The sequence below is a fragment of the Prunus avium genome, chromosome 3, assembly GCF_965620075.1.
Source record: "Prunus avium chromosome 3, drPruAviu1.hap1.1, whole genome shotgun sequence".
NCBI classification, from domain to species: Eukaryota; Viridiplantae; Streptophyta; class Magnoliopsida; order Rosales; family Rosaceae; genus Prunus; species Prunus avium.
In genome coordinates, this window is record NC_142286.1 from 6,848,254 (window position 1) to 6,867,380 (window position 19,127).

A 19,127-nucleotide genomic window follows, 5' to 3' on the forward strand; every position below is an offset into this window, starting at 1 on the left:
TGTGCTTCTGACTTGGTTTCTTTGTTTTATTTACTTTCTTCGCTTTTGGGCTTTCGTTTGGGTTGGGCTTTCATTTGGTTTGTGCGTTTCTTTGGGTTGGATTTCTGCATGTGTAAGACTGTTGTTAGGGCTTACTGTTTTATTTGTTTATGTTTGGTTTCGTTTTTGTTTTTGTTTTTGCAACCGTGTTGTAGTTGTTTTTCGTGTTTGTTCTTGTATTTACTTGCTTTATTCCCTTTAATTCTTGTTATAACGTTGTTGATGCCTGAATTCTTTAACATTGAGGACAATGTTTGTTTCTGAGTTTGGGAAGGGATAGCAAGTCTTTTTCGTTTCACTTAAATTCTTACTTTCTTTTATTTTGTTTTCTTTTCTGTTTTGAGTCTTTTTTTTGTTCTTAAGTCACTTTCCGAACATATATGATGAGATTGTGATGAATGTTTAAATGACTTGATTGAAAATGCTTTAAAAAAATAATAATTTGTTATTCACTAAATGGCATCGCTCTAGCATGATATGTTTGAAACCCTCTACGCACTTGCCATTTGTTTCATAATTCTCTAGTTGAGGGACTTGCATGATCCAAAGAATTGTATCAAGCATGAATTAGACTTGTATAACCATATAATGTGAGCTTTGAGCCTTGTGCTTCAATTCATGAGTGTTATACACATATTCTTATTTTCTTGTCATCCGAGTTGTTGTTTGATCTCATTATTCATTGACTTGGTTGAGCACTTAAAAGACATCTATTCTTGTGCAATTTGATTACATGACATTTGAGAAATGATATTAAGGCCCTCTTTGGACCGTTTGTGCCTTTCAAGCTAACCCTATGCATGCTTATGCATGATTTTCCATTGTTAACCACCTTGAGCCTATATGTATGCCTTTTCTTTCAAGTAACCAATTATTACTTCTAGCCTTAGCCTGTAAAACAAGAATTGACCTTTCTAAGGAACTCGTGAGCTTTAATTTAGATGTGTTTTTCATGCTAAGTTTGGGAAGTTTGTTATTACATTTCGAAAAAAAAAAAGAAAAAAAAGAAAAAAAAGAAGAGTACCTCACTCAAAGGGTGAAAGAAAAGAGAAAAGTTGTGGTTATGTGGCAATGGTTTCAAATTCAATTCCATGTTTCTTGGTTGTTCGAATGGAAGGAAGGAGTGTGAATCATAATTAGTGGAGGTATAAGGCTTTGTGGTCTATTTGATCACCAAAAAAAAAAATGAGTGAAAATCTCAAGCGTGATGTTTCAAAGTCTTTTAGTCAACGATTATATGCTCTTACATTGTGAGTTCCTTGGACTTTGTTGTATCCATATCCTTCATTTCTTACTCACCTTGCACCCTTAGCCCCATTACAACCTATAATAAAGACCTAAATTGATCCTAAATGTCATGTGGTTGATTTGCACACATTTTTCAGCTTTTAAGTGTTTAGCATCCTTCTTGAGATCATATTCATGCATGTTTTTCATCTTGCTAATTTTGAGTTAAGTCCCTTATGGTTTAACTCTATTCTCATATTTACTATTGAGTGATGCATTGTAACCCTCTTCCGAGTGATTCATTTGTGAGAGGACAACTTTGGTGAGATTTGAAGTTACATTTGTGCTTGGTATGATTTTTGAAGTTGTGTGAAAACTGAAATTGGAGAATGAGTTCCATTTGGCCATCACACTACTACACTTGAGCATGTTGTGTTATGAATTTTGCCGCCTTGTGAATAATGTGTAAACTGAGTTTTTCTTGTGAAAACTTTTGAGTCGTTTGCATGAGTCGCTCTCTCCTTAGAAAGTGTTCGGAAAGTTTTGTTTCGAGTCTTGTTTTAATTTCTGTTTTGCTCGAGGACTAGCAAAAGATAAGTTTGGGAAGTTTGTTCGGTTCGTTTTCACACATGATTTTTCATGTTATTCACCCACTATTTTGAGTTAGTTCTTGACATTTTATAGCTTTTTACTTCTTTTTTGTGTTTTAATAGGTTTTACCTTGGTTTGTATGAAAATAAGCTAAAAGTGCATTATTTGATATAAATTCTGTTTTTGTTCATTTTCGTAGGTCAACTTCGTGGCCTTGGATCAGCATGTTCCGGTCCTTGGATGAGGTGATGATCTTCATAAGACTTGTTCCAATGGATGTTAACTACAACATATCCAAATTTGAGCTCCATTGGGCAAGTGTAGCCTATCCAACTGATCGGACAATTGATGCTGGCTCTGGATGTTTGTTTTGGCCCAGTTTTCACCCCCACTTAATAGCATTTTATTTCTACTTGTTACCACACCTTTTGGTAACAATGGATTGCATTTGAGTGGCATTTCCTGAGTCAATTGGAGCCTTGGATTATACCTTAAAACAAGGCTTCATCATTTGCAAGGAGACAATGGGCAAAAGCTTTAGAAAAAGAATAAGTTTTATACTAAAAGCAAAGCTGGAAAGGAGGAGAGAGGGAGGCAAAAGGGAAGTGCAATTCTGATATTGGGGAGGTTTTTCAACGGGTATTGTATCTATTACAACACTACACAATTGAGAGAGCAGATTTTGGAGATTTGGAGCTAGGAGAAAGCCAAGGTGCAGCCAAGAAAAGTGGAGAAGAAGACTTCCACCATTGATGATCTTGAAGCTTTCATCATTTTCTGAAAATCTGTAAACTCTTTCTAATTTCATTTTGAGTTTGTGTTTGAAATGATTATGAGGAACTAAACTCCATAGCTAGGGCTTAGGTTGAAGCCCTAAACATGATTACCTTATTGTTTTGATGCTTGAGTGTATGAATTTCTAGATATTGTTGATGAATTCCAATTCACCAAATTAATCTATCCTTGATGTATGTTTTTCTTTGATTGATCACCTTTGAAAGCATGCTTCTTGAGATTGTTGGGATTATGTGTATCTTCATGTTATCCTAAGCAATAAATGGATGAAATAAGAATCATCCATGTGAATTGGTTTCTTGAATACCTAATGTAAACACCATGCTATTAGGGTTCTTGTGATGTTCATATTCTCTTTGAACTTAATGGGTTTTTCTTGTAATTGAATCAAAGTACTAAGCACACCTAGATTCGATTATAGGGAAGGCACAAGTATTGTAGCACTCGTACTGCACTTTACGTACATTAGAGAGAATCAATGCGTCTTGAGCCACTCGTACTGGTCTTGATTGCGAACATCTTCAACAACACGTTTAGAGTTCATCACTTGAGTATTTATGAACATAGGTAGAATTGTTTAGGGTGGATTCCGAAACCCTAGTGTTTGTTACATTTTGATTTCACATCTTGATAATTCATCTCTGCCATTCTCATTTAAATTCGAAGTCCATTTACTTACATGCAATAGAAATAGATCACTTGAACCAAATCAAAACCCCCCCCCCCCCCCCAAATGTGTGTGTGAGTTGCGTGTTTGACACGTTATGTGTCTTTGTTACTAAATTCTATCTGTTTCCGTAATTGTTTTGGACTTTTGGTCCGAGTTGTGTTCTTGCATTTTCTGTGCTGAATCCAACCGTATAAAGAACGTGAATTTTGGACGTACGGTTGGAAAGTTATAGGTAAAACATTGGACAGAGGTCGAAACTGAAAAACAGAGAAATCGACTCTGTACAAAAACGACCGGTCGCTTTTACCTGACGACCGGTCGCTTTTCAAGTCAAAATTTGAGTTTCGACTCTGCCCAAAAACGACCGGTCGCTTTCACCTAACGACCGGTCGCCAGACAAAAAACGACCGGCCGCTCTTAACTAACGACCGGTCGCTTTTCACTGTTCACAGCACATTTCTTTTTTTGTTTTGTTTGTTTCTTTTACGTTTCTTTTACTTTTCTTTTAGTTTCAAATTTGCATTTGTGCATTGTGGTGTGTTAGTTAAGTGTTCTCTTTGTACTCGAAGTAGAACTTGTAGGCAACCGACAAGTTCTTCGTGGGATCGACCCCGTACTTACATAATCTATACTTCGATAGATTCGTGCACTTGCGGGTATTTTTAATTGGTTGTTTGCACATTAAATTGTGTCCTTTTAGGAATGCAACAGTTGGTGTTTCTTTAAATGTTGTTCTCAGCAACATTTGATAACTATGCTCTTTGCATTTATTGTTCAGTGTTTCAAATTCATATGCTCTTGTTCCTAGTACTGTTTCCATGGTAGCAGACAAGCACAACATAGCTTCTATTGCTGCCAAATTCGTGATGATGGCTGTAATTTTAGGGGAGGATTTGGGGGCTACAGGTTGTCAGCTTCTGTGATTGAGGCGGAGGCCCATGCTGCGCTAATGGGTGTTACATTGGCTGCTGACTTGGGTGTACAACGGGTAATTGTTGAGACTGATTCGAAAGTGTTGCTTCAGAATATCATTGGGGGATCATGTATAAGTGTGTGGTCTATCTATCCTATTAGTACTGCTGTTTGGGGGCGTTGCAATCGCTTCAGTTCTTGCAATTGGCGATGGATCCCTCGTAGGTGTAATGGTGTAGTTGATTCAATTGCAGCGAGTGCGAGACGGAAGATGAGCAAGGATGTCTGGCTACACAGACCCCCATCTTCCTTGGTCTTTGTTCTGCAAGCGGATGGGCTTCCCTGCCCTTCTAGTTCCTAGTTCGGGTTGTTTAGAGGCTGACGTGCACCCGATGGTGACATCTTAGTGGATGGCCTTCTAACTAAGTTTTTCTTTGTTAGTTATTTTTCTCTTTGCCTTACTATTATCTGGTTGAGTGGAGGTGTTGTTCCCTCCTTCCTGGAGACTTTAGGTTGGTTTCTCTTTATTTCAATATGAAGCATCTCTACAGATATTTTCTCTACAGGCTACACTGCAGGCTGCAGCCATACAATACAAAACCTCCCACGTCACCTTCTAAATGCCTGCAAAGTCTTCCTGTAAGTGACATTATTGTTAGAACGGCCCGATTCGGCCTGGCCTGGTCGGGAAGAGATTCACATAGAAAGTATCGCTATCCGGGAATCTATTTCTTTCTATGTTAGCTAGTGGGGCGGGCTTTCCTATGGTAGTCCAGCTGCTGCCTCTGACCGTCCGTCCCATCTCATCTTGATTTGGCTATACTTGTATGTAGCCACCCTCCACATGAAAGCCTAAAACTTTTCCTTTCTAGACGCACCTCGCCCTTTGTGAGTCTTTCTTCTCCCAAAAATGTTCTGAGCTTAAGTGCTAATGTGGTCTTGAGGGAAAGGATTTCTTCTTATCTGCTTAGCTTATTCTTTGGCCTACCACATTTCCGGTTTAAGAAATCTTTGGTGAATTTCTCTTACAATCTTGTGCGCAGAGCAAGCAAAGCAATGGGTAGCGTCTTGTCAATCTCCTTATCATGCGATGCCATTGTTTCACGCTGCTGGGATTCCCTTTTTGAAAGAGAACCGTATGTACGTAAGCTCCAAGAAAACCTTCAAGCTCTCACAACTTCTTTACAAGAACTCAAGTCTTTAAAGAATGATGTGCAGAGAGAGGTTGAGCTTGCAGAGCGGCAGCTGCGATTAAAGCGGTTAGAGAGGGTAAATAACTGGATTTTAAGCGTGGAGGCTCTTGAGGCTGAAATTAACGAAGTTATTGTAAGCCATAGCACTCAAGAAATTGAGAAATTATGCTGCGGAGGTTACTGCTCCAAGAACTACAGGTCCAGCTACAAGTATGGAAAAAAAGTTGCTAGCAAATTGGTGGAAGTGGAGACTTTGAAAAGCAAGGGAGATTTTGAAGAGGTGGCAGCAGAAAGCTTACCTACAGCTCTAGTCGATGTGATACCTAGTGAGCCAACAGTGGGCATGGAGCCGATTTTTGATCAGGTTTGGAGACACGTTGAAGATGAACAAGTGGGAATGATTGGCTTATATGGAATGGGAGGGGTAGGGAAGACCACCCTCCTTACCCAGATCCATAACAACTTCAACCGCACTTGTAATGATTTTAATCTTGTGATCTGGATTGTGGTATCCAAGGGCCACAAAATTGAAGTTATTCAAGATAAGATTGGTGAAAAGATTGGGCTGTCTAGAGGTGTATGGAAGCTTAAAGAGCAGCATGAAAAAGCTGAAGACATCTTCAGAATCTTGAACACAAAGAAGTTTGTGTTATTAATGGATGATTTATGGGAGCCGGTTGAATTAACCAACGTAGGGGTTCCAGTTCCTGACAGTCGAAACAAGTTCAAGATAGTTTTCACAACTCGCTCTGAGGAGGTATGTGGTCATATGGCTGCCCAGAAGAAGATAAAGGTGGGGTGTTTGACTCGGGACAAAGCATGGAACTTGTTTCAGGAGAAGGTTGGGAAAGAAACACTTCTTCTTCATCCAGATATCCCCAAGCTTGCTGAAATTGTGGCGAACGAGTGTGGCGGTTTGCCACTGGCACTCATCACAGTGGGTAAGGTCATGGCCTGCAAGAAAACACCTCAAGAGTGGAAGCATGCAGGTAAAGTCCTGAGAAGATATGCCTCCGAGTTTTCAGGAATGGGAGATAAGGTATTCCCTCTTTTAAAATTCAGTTACGATAATTTACCAAGTCAGAAAGTTAGATCATGTTTCTTATACTGTGCTTTGTTTCCGGAAGATTTTGTTATACCTAAAGATGACTTGGTATATTTTTGGATGTGTGAGGATATATTAGATGAATATGGTAATGTAGAGGAAGCCAAAAATGAGAGTTACCATATCATAGGAACTCTTCTTACCTCATGTTTGTTGGAAGATGAAGGAGATTCGGTAAAAATGCATGATGTAATTCGTGACATGGCATTGTGGTTAGCTTGTGACCTTGGGAAAGAAGGCGAGAACATCCTTGTGGATACAGGTGCTTATCATGCACCAAATGTTGCGAAATGGAAGAACGCGAAAAGGGTTTCTTTGATGGGTAGTGATATCAAATCTCTAGATGAAACACCAAGATCTCCCAATCTGTTGACCCTATTTCTCAGAGGAAGCCATTTAAAGATGATTGTCGATGACTACTTTGATTTCATGCCTACGCTACGAGTTTTGGATTTGTCTGAAAATAGCCTTATAACTCAACTGCCATCTGGAGTTTCAAATCTAGTTTCATTACAGCATCTGAACTTGTCCAAAACAGGCATAAAACGGTTGCCGATGGAGATAACGGCATGTGCATGCCTAAAATATCTGAACTTAGAGCAGACGTTCTCGCTTGATTTTGTTCCACCAAATTTATTATCAAGTTTCCCGCTTCTTAAAGTTTTGAGAATACTAGATTGTGGTTCTTCTAACCGAATTTTTTTTTATAGTGAGAGAACCATGATAGACGAACTGCAGGGTTTGAAACACCTTGACGTCTTGACTTTGACAGTAGGAAGTACCTCTTGTTTCCAGAATTTGGAAAGCGACCACATATTAGTGACTTGCACTCTAACGTTATGCCTCAGGGGCAAGATTTACGGGAACCTTGGACCGCCTTCAAGCTATGTTGATTTATCACCTGTGGCGATGGCAAATATGAAATACCTTGATACCCTTCAAATTATACGTATGGTGGATGTGTACTGTTTAAGGAAAATAACTTTGGAAAATCCGAGTTGCTTCCTTGGTCTTCAGTTCGTAGAAGTAGTAGATTGCACGAATCTCGAGGACCTGGAATGGCTCGTTTTTGCTGCAAATCTCATCGACTTGCATGTATATGGCTGCTCTAAAATGACGAGAATACTCGGTTGGACGGGAACGAAAACTTATACATTGACCCCATTTGCAAAGCTCACTGTTTTGCGTTTGAGCAAACTTCCCCACTTGGGGAGAATATGCGAAAATCCCTTGCCCGTTCCATTTCTGAAGAAAATCCTTATATCTGGATGTCCAATGCTCAGTAAGCTGCCTCTCAACTCTAGCAGTGCTCAAACAAGTAATCTCATTATTGAAGGAGAGGAAAAGTGGTGGAATAGCTTAGAGTGGGAGGACCAAGCGGCTCGAAATGCTTTTCTTCCCTGCTTCAGACCCTGTAAGTGAGAAGGGGTGTCTGTTCACCAGTTTAATTGGATGCATCTTTTTATTCCAATAGCATTTAAGACAATGTATTATAGTCCGGCTCTGTACATGGTGTCTCAACTTTAATAATTACATGATTGTTGATATGTTATCTCTAATGTATTGATATTATTATCGCCAACAAATCGTTCCGACCTGTTTACCACGAGAGGTCTCTACTAAGTTTAATTGGTCGAAAATGTTGATTAGTTTTGGATCCGGCGTAAGTTTAATTTGCAAATGTTCCCATGTTATAAGTTTGGTAATATGAGATGTTATATTGTTAGTATATTTCCCTTTATTAATCCAACCCAACTAGTGTAATGAAGAAACAGTGGTTTTTCAATTAAAATTTATTATTAGTTTATGAGCTTATCGTGTAAAACGCATAGGGAGTTGTTTCTTATTTTATTTTATAGAAAATTTCTGGATCCGCCACTACTGTAGATTCCTTTCACTGATTCATTATCAGAAGATCAGAACCAGAACCAACCAGTAGAGCTTTACTTATTAAAAGAAGACTATGAACTTGAATGTTAGAAGAGGCACCCAGGATATTGATATTTGACATGAACTTGATGCATCGAATGTTTGACATGGACTTGATTACTCTCAGAATTTTTGTATTGATGGAGTTTCTTTACTTTTTCATTGATCAATGTCTGCACTTTTGATTATTTTTATAGGTCTATCATCTATGCATTATAAGGGTTATCTTAAGAAAGTTCTTTTTCTATGATTCTTTTGTTTTTAGTTATGGGGTTCTAAGACTAACTAGCTTTTGTGCAATATCGTTCAAACAGAAGAGATTGATTTCAAAATAGTGCACTGCCAATGATTGAATACAAAGAAACAAGATAACATGGAATTTATCTCAATCTATTCGGAAAACCTTTTGAAGAGGTTTCAAATCTCGAACGCCATCTCCAATGCTAAAGGGGCTAAATCCAAATTTTCACTCTTTAAAACACAACTATTAATGTATTGTCCGGACTCAAACAGTTTTTCCCCCAACCCTCCAGACTCACCGTAGCCTTATTAAATTATTTAAAAATAGTTTTACTCTTTTTTTTTTAGTGAATTTTTCTAAACATTTTAACCTATAAATAAAATAAAATTCGACAAACTTAATTTTATTTCAATTAAAATGAAAACTTGTATGCCATTATCCCACATGGCTTGAATTATTTTCTGACTTAGTGCCCATCTCCTCTCGTCTTCTTTCAATTATTTCTGACTTTGTGCTCATCTCCCTTTATCTCCTTCAGCTCTTCCTTTTCGTCTGTTACAAATACTTTTCCAATAGTCAACTTCTCAAATTGCTCTATGGTTTGATCAAAAGGACAACAATTTAACTCTGAGTAGCTCAAAAGCCAGTTGAAATTTTGCTTATGAAAACATATATTACCCCAACTTTACCAGCAGAGGGTAACTTCAACCGAAAGGCACATAAACTGTAAACCATTTATTCACTTGAAAAATCAAGATCAATGACAGTAACAAAATATACAGAAAATATTCGATTTAATTCAAGGATTATTATTCTTACAGACCCTACCTAAAAACAACTATAGGGTAGAACTTCAAAATGACAACACAACATTAAGTTTCAAAAAGTATAGAACTTGAGTTGGGAGCAAATGGGTGGAATGGTTGTACCAAGAGGTTTGGTGATACTGGTAGTGTTAATAGTGTGTTTGGCAACAAGTGTTCTAGCTGATGCTGATGCTGATGATAATGATGACAGAATAAGTGACTTCCCAGTTTCAGCTCCTGCACCATCTCCTGATCAGGCTCCTATGAGTCCGATAAATAAGAAAGTTTATGCTTGCGGGGAACGGTGTGTGAACAGATGCATGAAGGAATCATCAGAGTACCCAGTCTACTCAAAAAGTACAACTACATGTATGGAGCCCTGCATTAGAACTCTAGTGGATGGTGTCTTGTACATTTGGTTGTACAAAGTCCTTGAGCACCCAGTTTGCAACTGGTAAGCTTCGCTAGGCCTCTTCTTTCTCTAGACATCTTTCAAAATTTCTGTGTCTTCCATGATAAAAAGTTTTCTCAAGTCTAGTTCAATTGAGTTCCCTTTGATATAAGTTAAAGAAGATAGAATATTTGCTTAGTTGCAAAGGTAATGACTGACTCAACTAGTCACTAAAATGGACTGGTTTGGTTATGCTACTATTTTGAGCCCTGCTCCGAACTAATCCAAACCGTTATGTTACAATGATTCAATTTATGGTTTGAGTCCTAAACGAAATCAAACCGAACCGCGCCCACCCTTGCAAGTTACATAAGGATTGTATTCATGTGTGAAATAACATATAACAATAACGACTTTATACATGTGAACCTCACTGAGATTCCTTACACAAATATGAAAATGTATATCATGGGATTGATATAAACTTAATTATCTATAATATGGAAAGATGCAGGAACCCATAATCAAAAGTATACAATCTGAGCTAGACGTAAAATTGATTCGAATTTAATCATTGGTATTCTTTATGTGATAGGTATGGCTAAAGTGGAAAGCTACTTTGGAGCCTGCTACAACAGTTGCAAGAATCATTACTGAAACGAAAGGTTCTATTTATGTGTGTGTGTCTTTGCAATCAAACAAGATGTACAAGATATTTTGTAAGACCCGTGTCTTGGGGAAACAAGAACGGTGAGCAATCCCACATCGCTCGGGGAGGGAAAGATGAAGTGCTATAAATGTGTGGGCACTTCTCTTCCTAGCACGAGGCCTTTTGGGAGCTCACTGGCTTCGGATTCTTAGGAACTCCGAAGTTAAGCGAGTTGGGGGCTAGAGCAATCCTAGGATGGGTGACCCACTGGGAAGTTACTCGTGAGCTCCCAGAAACAAAACCGTGAGGGCAGAGAGGGGGGCCCAAAGCAGACAATATCGTGCTAGGGGAGTCGGGTCGTGACATATTTTGTTTCCTTGAATGCTTTAAACACTACCCACAGTTCTCATCGATTGTATACAAGGATGAGAATGATATGTATCATTGAAAAATCGACAGAACGATTTTATTTATACTAGATTGTTATTGTGTGTTATATATGTCAAATGAGATGTAATGTCTTGTCCATAGTTCCTGCAAATGTAATTAGCTTCAGAAAGTCTGAATGTGGAGCATACAACCCTTTTAGGACTTTCAATCTCAAGGCCCTAGAGTTCCAATTTCTAAATAATCCTGCACCCTTGCTTGCTTTGCTGCCTTCCTCACCATTTTTACCCACCATAACTCAGCTATAGCATATTGGATTTTACCACAAGATAATAGGAAATTTAGAACAGGAAATAAGGTAAGCTCTGGGATAGCAAAGGCCCTGCTGGAGATAGTGATCCTAGCTTGCTCCCCTGTATTTTTACTCATTATTTGACATATCGAACTGTTTTTTGTTTGACCACCTCCATAGCTTAGGCATTAGACAACCCCAAATAACTATTAGGATCTTTAAAGACCATCTTCAAAAAAGAATTAAGAAGGCTGAAATAGATGCTGGATTTGTAAAGGGTTTTGCTTTTACCATGATGCCACACAATATAAATCTAGGATTTTCACCATTTCTTGCAGCAGTAGTGTCAAATACCATGTTTAACCAGAGCCATTTTAATAAAATTAAGGATTAGACTGAGCTACTTCTTTCATTGGTAATCTTCAAAGAGTTCTTTCGTCATTCGAATAACATTTAATTCACAAAGTCGCTACAAAAGAATGCAGGGGCAACATTTAATTGATGAAGTAATATATTTTACATTAATATCAAGATTCAAGTAGGAGGAACTGTTTTCACTTTTATATACCTTCTTTAGCAGATTGTGCCCATTTTATGGTTGACCAGGCCAATGCATCCATAGGGTCATTGCATTTCTTAAGAAGAGGATCATCCGGGGGAAGAAGATCCCGCATATCATCAGAGGCAAGAATTACAGCATTGGCAGCCCTCACTAGAAGAACCTGGACTGCAATCCTCAAGAGATTCTGTGCCCCTTCTATGTCCTTTCTGTTTAAGGCTTCAATAGCAGGGATTACAGTGTGTTCCATGGTTGCTTTATCTGGCAGAACAACCTCAAAACCCTGCATTTAATGAGTGGTCAAATGAATACCATAACATGATGTAGCTAGCAATGAAAAAATGTACACTTCTAATCAGTATCAGTTATAACCATCTTACACAATTTAGTGCACTCAGAAAAATAGCCATCTTTAGCAGGCACAGGCAAGAACAGGATGCTATTTGGAATTTCAGTGTTTTCATTTCAATCAAAATTTTCAGCAAAATGACACAAAGTCTTAATATAAACCTAAATTACCCCAATTAATCAAAAGAATCGGGCGTGTTTTCACCAAAGAAAAAACGAAAGAATGGCCTGTTGGCGAGTCCTAGTCCTATTCTATTTGGGTTTTATTTATTTTTCCTTTTGTGTAGATATTATGTAATTAGGATTCCACTTATTTCCTAATTAAACCCTACTAGGGTTTGTAACCTGTATTATAAATACCTCCTTTCGGAGAATGAAATATATCTGAAAATATTCTACCATATTGTTTAACTTGGTATCAGAGCCGACTTTCTGGTGACCTGTGTGTGTTGTGCCCATCCGTGTTCTACTCTGTGCCCTAATTTCTTTTTAGGGTTCTTGTGCCGTGTTCTACTCAGTGCCCTAATTTCTTTTTAGGGTTCTTGTGCCCGTGCTTGTGCTGTGTTTATCGTATCTGCTTTGTGTTGTGTTTGTTTCCGCTGCTATCTATCACGGGTAATGATTCCATAGTTGTGACTGGTCCTAGTGCATCTACACCGAAGGAGGCACGTCCCTCGCGTGATTACTCTACCCTGATTACATCTGACAAATTGGATGGCTCCAATTATGCCTCTTGGTCTCGTGGTGCGCATATTACGATTACTAGTCGTCGTATGGCAAGTTGGATCAATGGGAAGAACCCTGCTCCGTCTCAAGACTCCGCTGACTATACCGAATGGGAAGAAGATAATTGTCTGGTGCAGTCATGGCTTCTAAATTCCATGACTAAACCAGTTCGTGCCTTGTTCGAACATGGTGATACTGCTTTTGATATATGGGAGGCTGCTCGGAAGACCTATACTGTGACTCAGAATAGTTCTCGTTTGTTTCAACTCCGACGGCAATCCATACTTATAGGTCAGAATGGTGAATCTGTGAAAGTGTTCTATGAAAAACTTCATGCTATCTGGCAAGAGATTGATTGTCTGCGTCCACATGAGTTTAATTGTTCTACTGATGGGGCTCGTCGTCTGAAAGAAATTGAAGCCGATCGAGTTTATGATTTTCTTGGTGGGCTAGATCCACCGTATGATGGTGTTCGTAGCCGTATTCTTGCTCTTAGTCCTGTACCACCCCCTCTCGAAGCCTATGCAATGGTCATGGAGGAAGATACCCGTCAGTCCGCGATGTTTGGAGGAGGATCGCTGGCTCTTAAGGTGGATCCAGCACGTCACCGACGGGTCGCCCCGCGAGTAGCAACCGGTCGCCCGCCGCAAAAAAGGTTTGGATCTTCTGCTGGGTTTCGTCCTTCTGCTTCCACCTCTCTTGAAGGTCCGCCTAAGTGCCGCCATTGTAATGGGGATCATTACTCTGAAAAGTGTTTTAAGGAGCATGGTTACCCTGATTGGTTTGCTGACTACAAAGCTCGTATGTATGGTCCCAAGGCCACTTACACTGTGACTCCTGATGAGGCCCGTCCTCCAACTCCATCTGCAAATCTGTGTGCTTCTGATACTATGCCAGGTATGGGTTCTACTACTTGGGTAATGGACACTGGTGCTTCTGATCATATGACTTATAATGATAAAATGTTTGATGAGTTTTTGCATAACCCTCGTGACCCATATATTACTAGTGCTAATGGTTTACCTTCCCCAGTTACCGGTGAAGGTACCATCCATCTTACTCCTTCTTTACCCCTGTCTCATGCACTCTTGGTTCCCAATATTCATTGCAATTTGTTATCTGTTGGGCGTTTACTTGATACACTTAACGCTTCTGCTACCTTCTATTCTACCCATTGTTTTTTCCAGGATCTCAGGACTCACGAGAAGATTGGGCATGGTAAACGGATAGGGGGGGTTATATTACTTACAGTTGCCGGCTGCAGCAGTTCGTGATTGTGTCGCTAATAAAGCTCTGAGTGGCAATGTCAAGGACAAGCACCAACTTTGGTTATGGCATCGTCGCTTAGGACATCCGTCGTTTGGTTATCTTAGACATTTGTTTCCTTCATTATTTAGTTCATGTGATGAGTCTGGTTTCAAATGTGAGACTTGTGTAATGGCCAAGAGCCACCGTACTGTTTTTCCCTTAAGTAATAATAAAGCTGCTTTGCCTTTTGAGTTAGTACATTCTGATGTCTGGGGTCCTGCTCGTGTGACTTCTCACGGTTTCCGTTGGTTTGTGACTTTTATTGATGACTGTACTCGTTTAACATGGGTGTATTTGATGAAGACTAAACATGATGTTGTCTCTATTCTTCCTGACTTTTGTGCCATGGTGTCTACTCAGTTCCATGCTCGCGTTAAAGTATTTCGCACTGATAATGGCGGTGAATATGTGAATCATACCTTGGCCCAATTCTTTCGTGATCAAGGTATCATTCACCAAACTACCACTCCTTTTACACCTCAACAGAATGGTGTGTCTGAAAGGAAGAATCGCCAGTTACTTGAAGTTGCTCGCTCTCTGATGTTGGATATGTCTGTTCCCCATCACCTTTGGGGACATGGTGTCTTAACCGCCGCCTACTTGATTAATCGTACTCCTAGTCGGGTTCTTGATTTCAAGACTCCACTTGATGTGTTATGTGCTCTTACTCCTCCGGTTTCGGTCTCTAAGTTACCTCCGAAGGTATTTGGGTGTGTTGCGTATGTTCATGTTTACTCTCATCAAAGGAGTAAACTTGATCCTTGTGCTCTCCGTTGTGTCTTCATTGGTTATTCTACGACTCAGAAAGGTTATAAGTGTTATCACCCGCCTACTCAGAAGGTACATGTCACTTTGGATGTCACATTTCATGAAGAAGTACCCTATTATGTGTCTCCCTCCTCTTCAACTCAGGGGGAGAGGGGGAGTGAATTGAAGAGTTTCGGAGTGGAAAATAAGGAAATTTTTCCAGAACAGGATGAAAACGACCGGTCGCTCATAGGTCGCTACCGGTCGCTCGCGTCGAGCTGGGACTACAGTAACGATACGAGCGAAGCGACCGGTCGCAGTGAGGACGCGACCGGTCGCGAACGAACCTGTCTAGATACGACCGGTCGCGTAGAAGTGGGCGACCGGTCGCTAATGAATCTGCTTGGAAACGACCGGTCGCACATAGGAAGCAACCGATCGCCCGCGTCTACGAGCGAAGCGACCGGTCGCGAGGAAATCCACAACCGGTCGCCAGACCAAAATTGTGGTTTTTTCGAGCCTCTCTCAGAAGGACATAACAGTGATATTGGCGACTCTCGTACAGATGAAATTGATAATATACCCCTCTCTGCCCTGCCATTGCCTCAATCAAGTTGTGATAATGAGGTACTTTCTAGTGATATGCCTACCTATTCTTTGCCCCCACGTACTACCCGTGGGAAACCTAAAGTACAATATTCTCCTGATATACATGCCAAATCTAAATATCTCATTAACCATTATATGTCAACTCATCGCTTATCTAAGTCATATGCATCATATTTGTGTCAATTATCTAGTGTATGTGTGCCAACTAAGTTGCAGGATGCTCTATCTGATCAAAACTGGGTAGATGCAATGCATGTTGAGATGGAAGCCTTGAACAAGAATGCTACTTGGGAGTTAGTTCCTTTACCAAAAGGAAAAAAGGCAGTTGGGTGCAGATGGGTGTTTACTTTGAAGCACAAGGCTGATGGTTCCATTGACCGTTACAAGGCAAGATTGGTAGCAAAAGGGTATACTCAGACATATGGAGTGGATTACACAGAGACTTTTGCTCCGGTAGCTAAGCTCAACACTGTACGCGTACTTTTATCCTTAGCTGCTAACCGTGACTGGCCGCTGCTACAATTTGATGTCAAAAATGCATTCCTCCATGGTGATCTCAAGGAAGAAATATATATGGATCCTCCGCCAGGTATCCCTGTGACTTCTAAGGAGGGTGAGGTGTGCAAGCTACGAAAATCCTTGTATGGATTAAAGCAGTCTCCAAGAGCGTGGTTTGGAAGATTTGTTGCATCTATGAAGAAGTTTGGATATGTGCAAAGTAACTCTGATCATACTTTGTTTCTGAAGCGTCATAAAGGTAAATTGACGGCTTTAATTATTTATGTTGATGATATGATTGTGACTGGAGATGATCATGTAGAGATACAGAGTCTTCAGAAGTATCTGGCTTCTGAGTTCGAGATGAAATCATTGGGTGATTTAAAGTATTTTCTTGGGATTGAAGTTGCCAGATCTAAACATGGTATTTTTCTATCCCAAAGAAAGTATGTTTTGGATTTACTTGCAGAAACTGGAATGTTGGATTGTAAACCGATTGATACCCCTAGTGAGCAGAATCATAAGTTGGGGATATATCCCGATCAAGTTCCAACTGATAAAGAACGTTATCAACGACTTGTGGGGAAGTTGATTTATTTGGCTCATACTCGTCCAGATATTGCGTATGCTGTAAATATAGTGAGTCAGTTTATGCACTCTCCTAGTGTAGATCATATGGGGGCTGTGACTCGTATTTTAAGGTATCTGAAAGTAACTCCTGGCAAGGGGTTAATTTTCTCCAAGTATGGCCATACAAATGTAGAAGGGTATACAGATGCTGATTGGGCAGGTTCAGCCACAGATAGGCGTTCGACATCTGGGTATTTTATGTTTGTGGGTGGCAATCTTGTTACGTGGAGGAGCAAGAAACAAAAGGTGGTGTCTAGATCTAGTGCTGAGGCTGAGTATCGGGGAATGGCCCATGGTGTATCTGAGTTACTATGGTTGAGAAGATTGTTGAAAGACCTTGGTTTTGGGCCTAATAAACCCATGGAGTTATATTGTGACAATACGGCTGCGATTGCAATTGCTCATAATCCTGTACAACATGACCGTACAAAGCATGTGGAGGTGGATCGAAATTTCATTAAGGAAAAGTTGGATGCGCAGATTGTGTCCTTCCCCTTCATCCGTTCAGAGTATCAGTTAGCTGATGTTCTTACGAAAGCTGTTTCTACAAGTATCTTTCTCAACTCGCTTGACAAGTTGGGCATGCGTGACGTCTTTGCTCCAACTTGAGGGGGAGTGTTGGCGAGTCCTAGTCCTATTCTATTTGGGTTTTATTTATTTTACCTTTTGTGTAGATATTATGTAATTAGGATTCCACTTATTTCCTAATTAAACCCTACTAGGGTTTGTAACCTGTATTATAAATACCTCCTTTCGGAGAATGAAATATATCTGAAAATATTCTACCATATTGTTTAACTTTGCCAAGAATGGTGTGTGTGTGTGTGAACTTTCTAAAATCCTAATAAGAAAACTAGTAAGCTCATCTCTCTTGTGATGTAACCTAAATTACATTGGATATCCAATTCCCTCAAAACCATGATCTTGGTATTTCTTTTTCAGCAGTATCATTTGACATGTCTGCATAAAACATCTGTTTTCTTCCTGGGGAATTGGTCATCTGTTATAAACAGATTGACCATTTCCAGGACCATGTCCCAACTATACAAGAATGGACAATCTGAAAGAAAATATGCAGAATCGAATTACCTCATTCCGCAGTTTCTCTTGATAGAATCCTGCTTTCAAAGTTGCATAGGTTGCAAGCACTCCAATCTGCAAAGGACTCCCAGTTTCAAGTGGCTTCAACTTTGCTTCCTTGAGTTCCTTGGCAACACACTCACCCATGTGAAGGAAAGGAACAGAACATCCCTCTGAAATTTGATCATGCCAAGAATGTGAAATATGACAAGGCATTACGATGCAACGAGATCCCGAATTTTCAAGATAAATCCTCTTACTCCTCAAATTCTCCACAATCAGAGTAGAATCCAATTCTGTACCTTCATTTTTACAGCTAACAGAAGGAAAAGAAGGTCTCTCAATCAATAACAGCTCCTTATTCAACGCAGGATCAGAGCAAAGAACAAAAGGAGGACAACTTTCTCCATCTCTTGAACTCCAGTTAAAAAGGTTTCTCAAAAAATTAAGATTAGAATTAACAGATAACCCTCCTATTATACCAACTGTATTTGAACCAGAACCCTTCTTATACTCTTGAAACTTTCCACTTCCATCCGTGTGTAAGAGCACTGGGGATGGACTTAAAGCTAGACCAACATTCAACCTCGTCCTATACAGGGTTCTATGTGTATTCATCACAAAGCCCAATTTGCAGGAAGGATATTTCCAAGTGCACAAAGACATTGCTTCCATCAATCAATCCACACCAAAAAGTCCAAAATCACTCCTAAAAGCTTAGTTGGTACTCCCAAGGAAACTACCAAGTCTAACTAAGCAAATCCATGGACTCTCTCCCTTTCTATTTCTTAAACTAAGAACAGCAAAACCCAACTCTAAAACCCCAAAAATCTCTGTATTTCTCTCTATGAGGATAGCTACAAAGAAGAACGAAAGACCAAGGTACATGTTTTCCATGGTTTGGGGATTGTTATCGCTAAATGGACCTATTTGCTTTGGGGGGCCCCACAAGAGAGACATAATTCATCAATGGAACAAACGGGACAAATGTTTGTGCATCTCAGCTGCTCATATAGTTCACAAAAGTTGGCATTACATCAAGTTCAGCACTTAAACAAATGAAGCCTTGTTTGTCCCTAAACCAATGGAAAGCCACTGATTTTGTAACAAATAATATGATTTAATGTATTCAGACAACACGTGTCTGCGTTAGGTGTGCGGCTGCGCATGTTTTGCAACTTGATCCTGGGGCTGGGGGTCCATTTCATCATCTCTCAAGTATGAAAGTCTTCTTCTCCGTCTTTCAGTTTGTGATTGTGAGAAATTGATTTTTTTTAACTTGAGTAATGCAGTAATTAAAATAACCCTACTTTGAGATTCTTTCACTTCGGTGAAAAAAAATATTGAGAGGTAGATCCTATTAATGTAGACGAAATTTATGCAGAACAAAAAGTG

General features: G+C 39.7%; 2 protein-coding genes across 2 annotated transcripts; one reads left to right on the top strand and one right to left on the bottom strand.

The window, feature by feature from the left end:
* The first annotated feature begins 5,200 nt into the window (after window positions 1–5,200).
* Window positions 5,201–8,025, top strand: LOC110750052 (putative disease resistance protein At5g63020). The gene has a single exon (XM_021950311.2). The coding sequence runs from the start codon at window positions 5,291–5,293 to the stop codon at window positions 7,952–7,954; it is 2,664 nt and encodes an 887-aa protein (XP_021806003.1). The 5' UTR covers window positions 5,201–5,290; the 3' UTR covers window positions 7,955–8,025.
* A 3,753-nt stretch (window positions 8,026–11,778) lies between these two features.
* Window positions 11,779–18,591, bottom strand: LOC110750061 (uncharacterized). The gene is made up of 2 exons (XM_021950323.2): window positions 17,742–18,591; window positions 11,779–12,069 (listed from the first exon to the last, which is right to left on the bottom strand). Exons 1-2 carry the CDS (start codon window positions 18,405–18,407, stop codon window positions 11,788–11,790), a joined length of 948 nt encoding a protein of 315 aa, XP_021806015.1. The 5' UTR covers window positions 18,408–18,591; the 3' UTR covers window positions 11,779–11,787.
* Window positions 18,592–19,127: the final 536 nt, after the last annotated feature.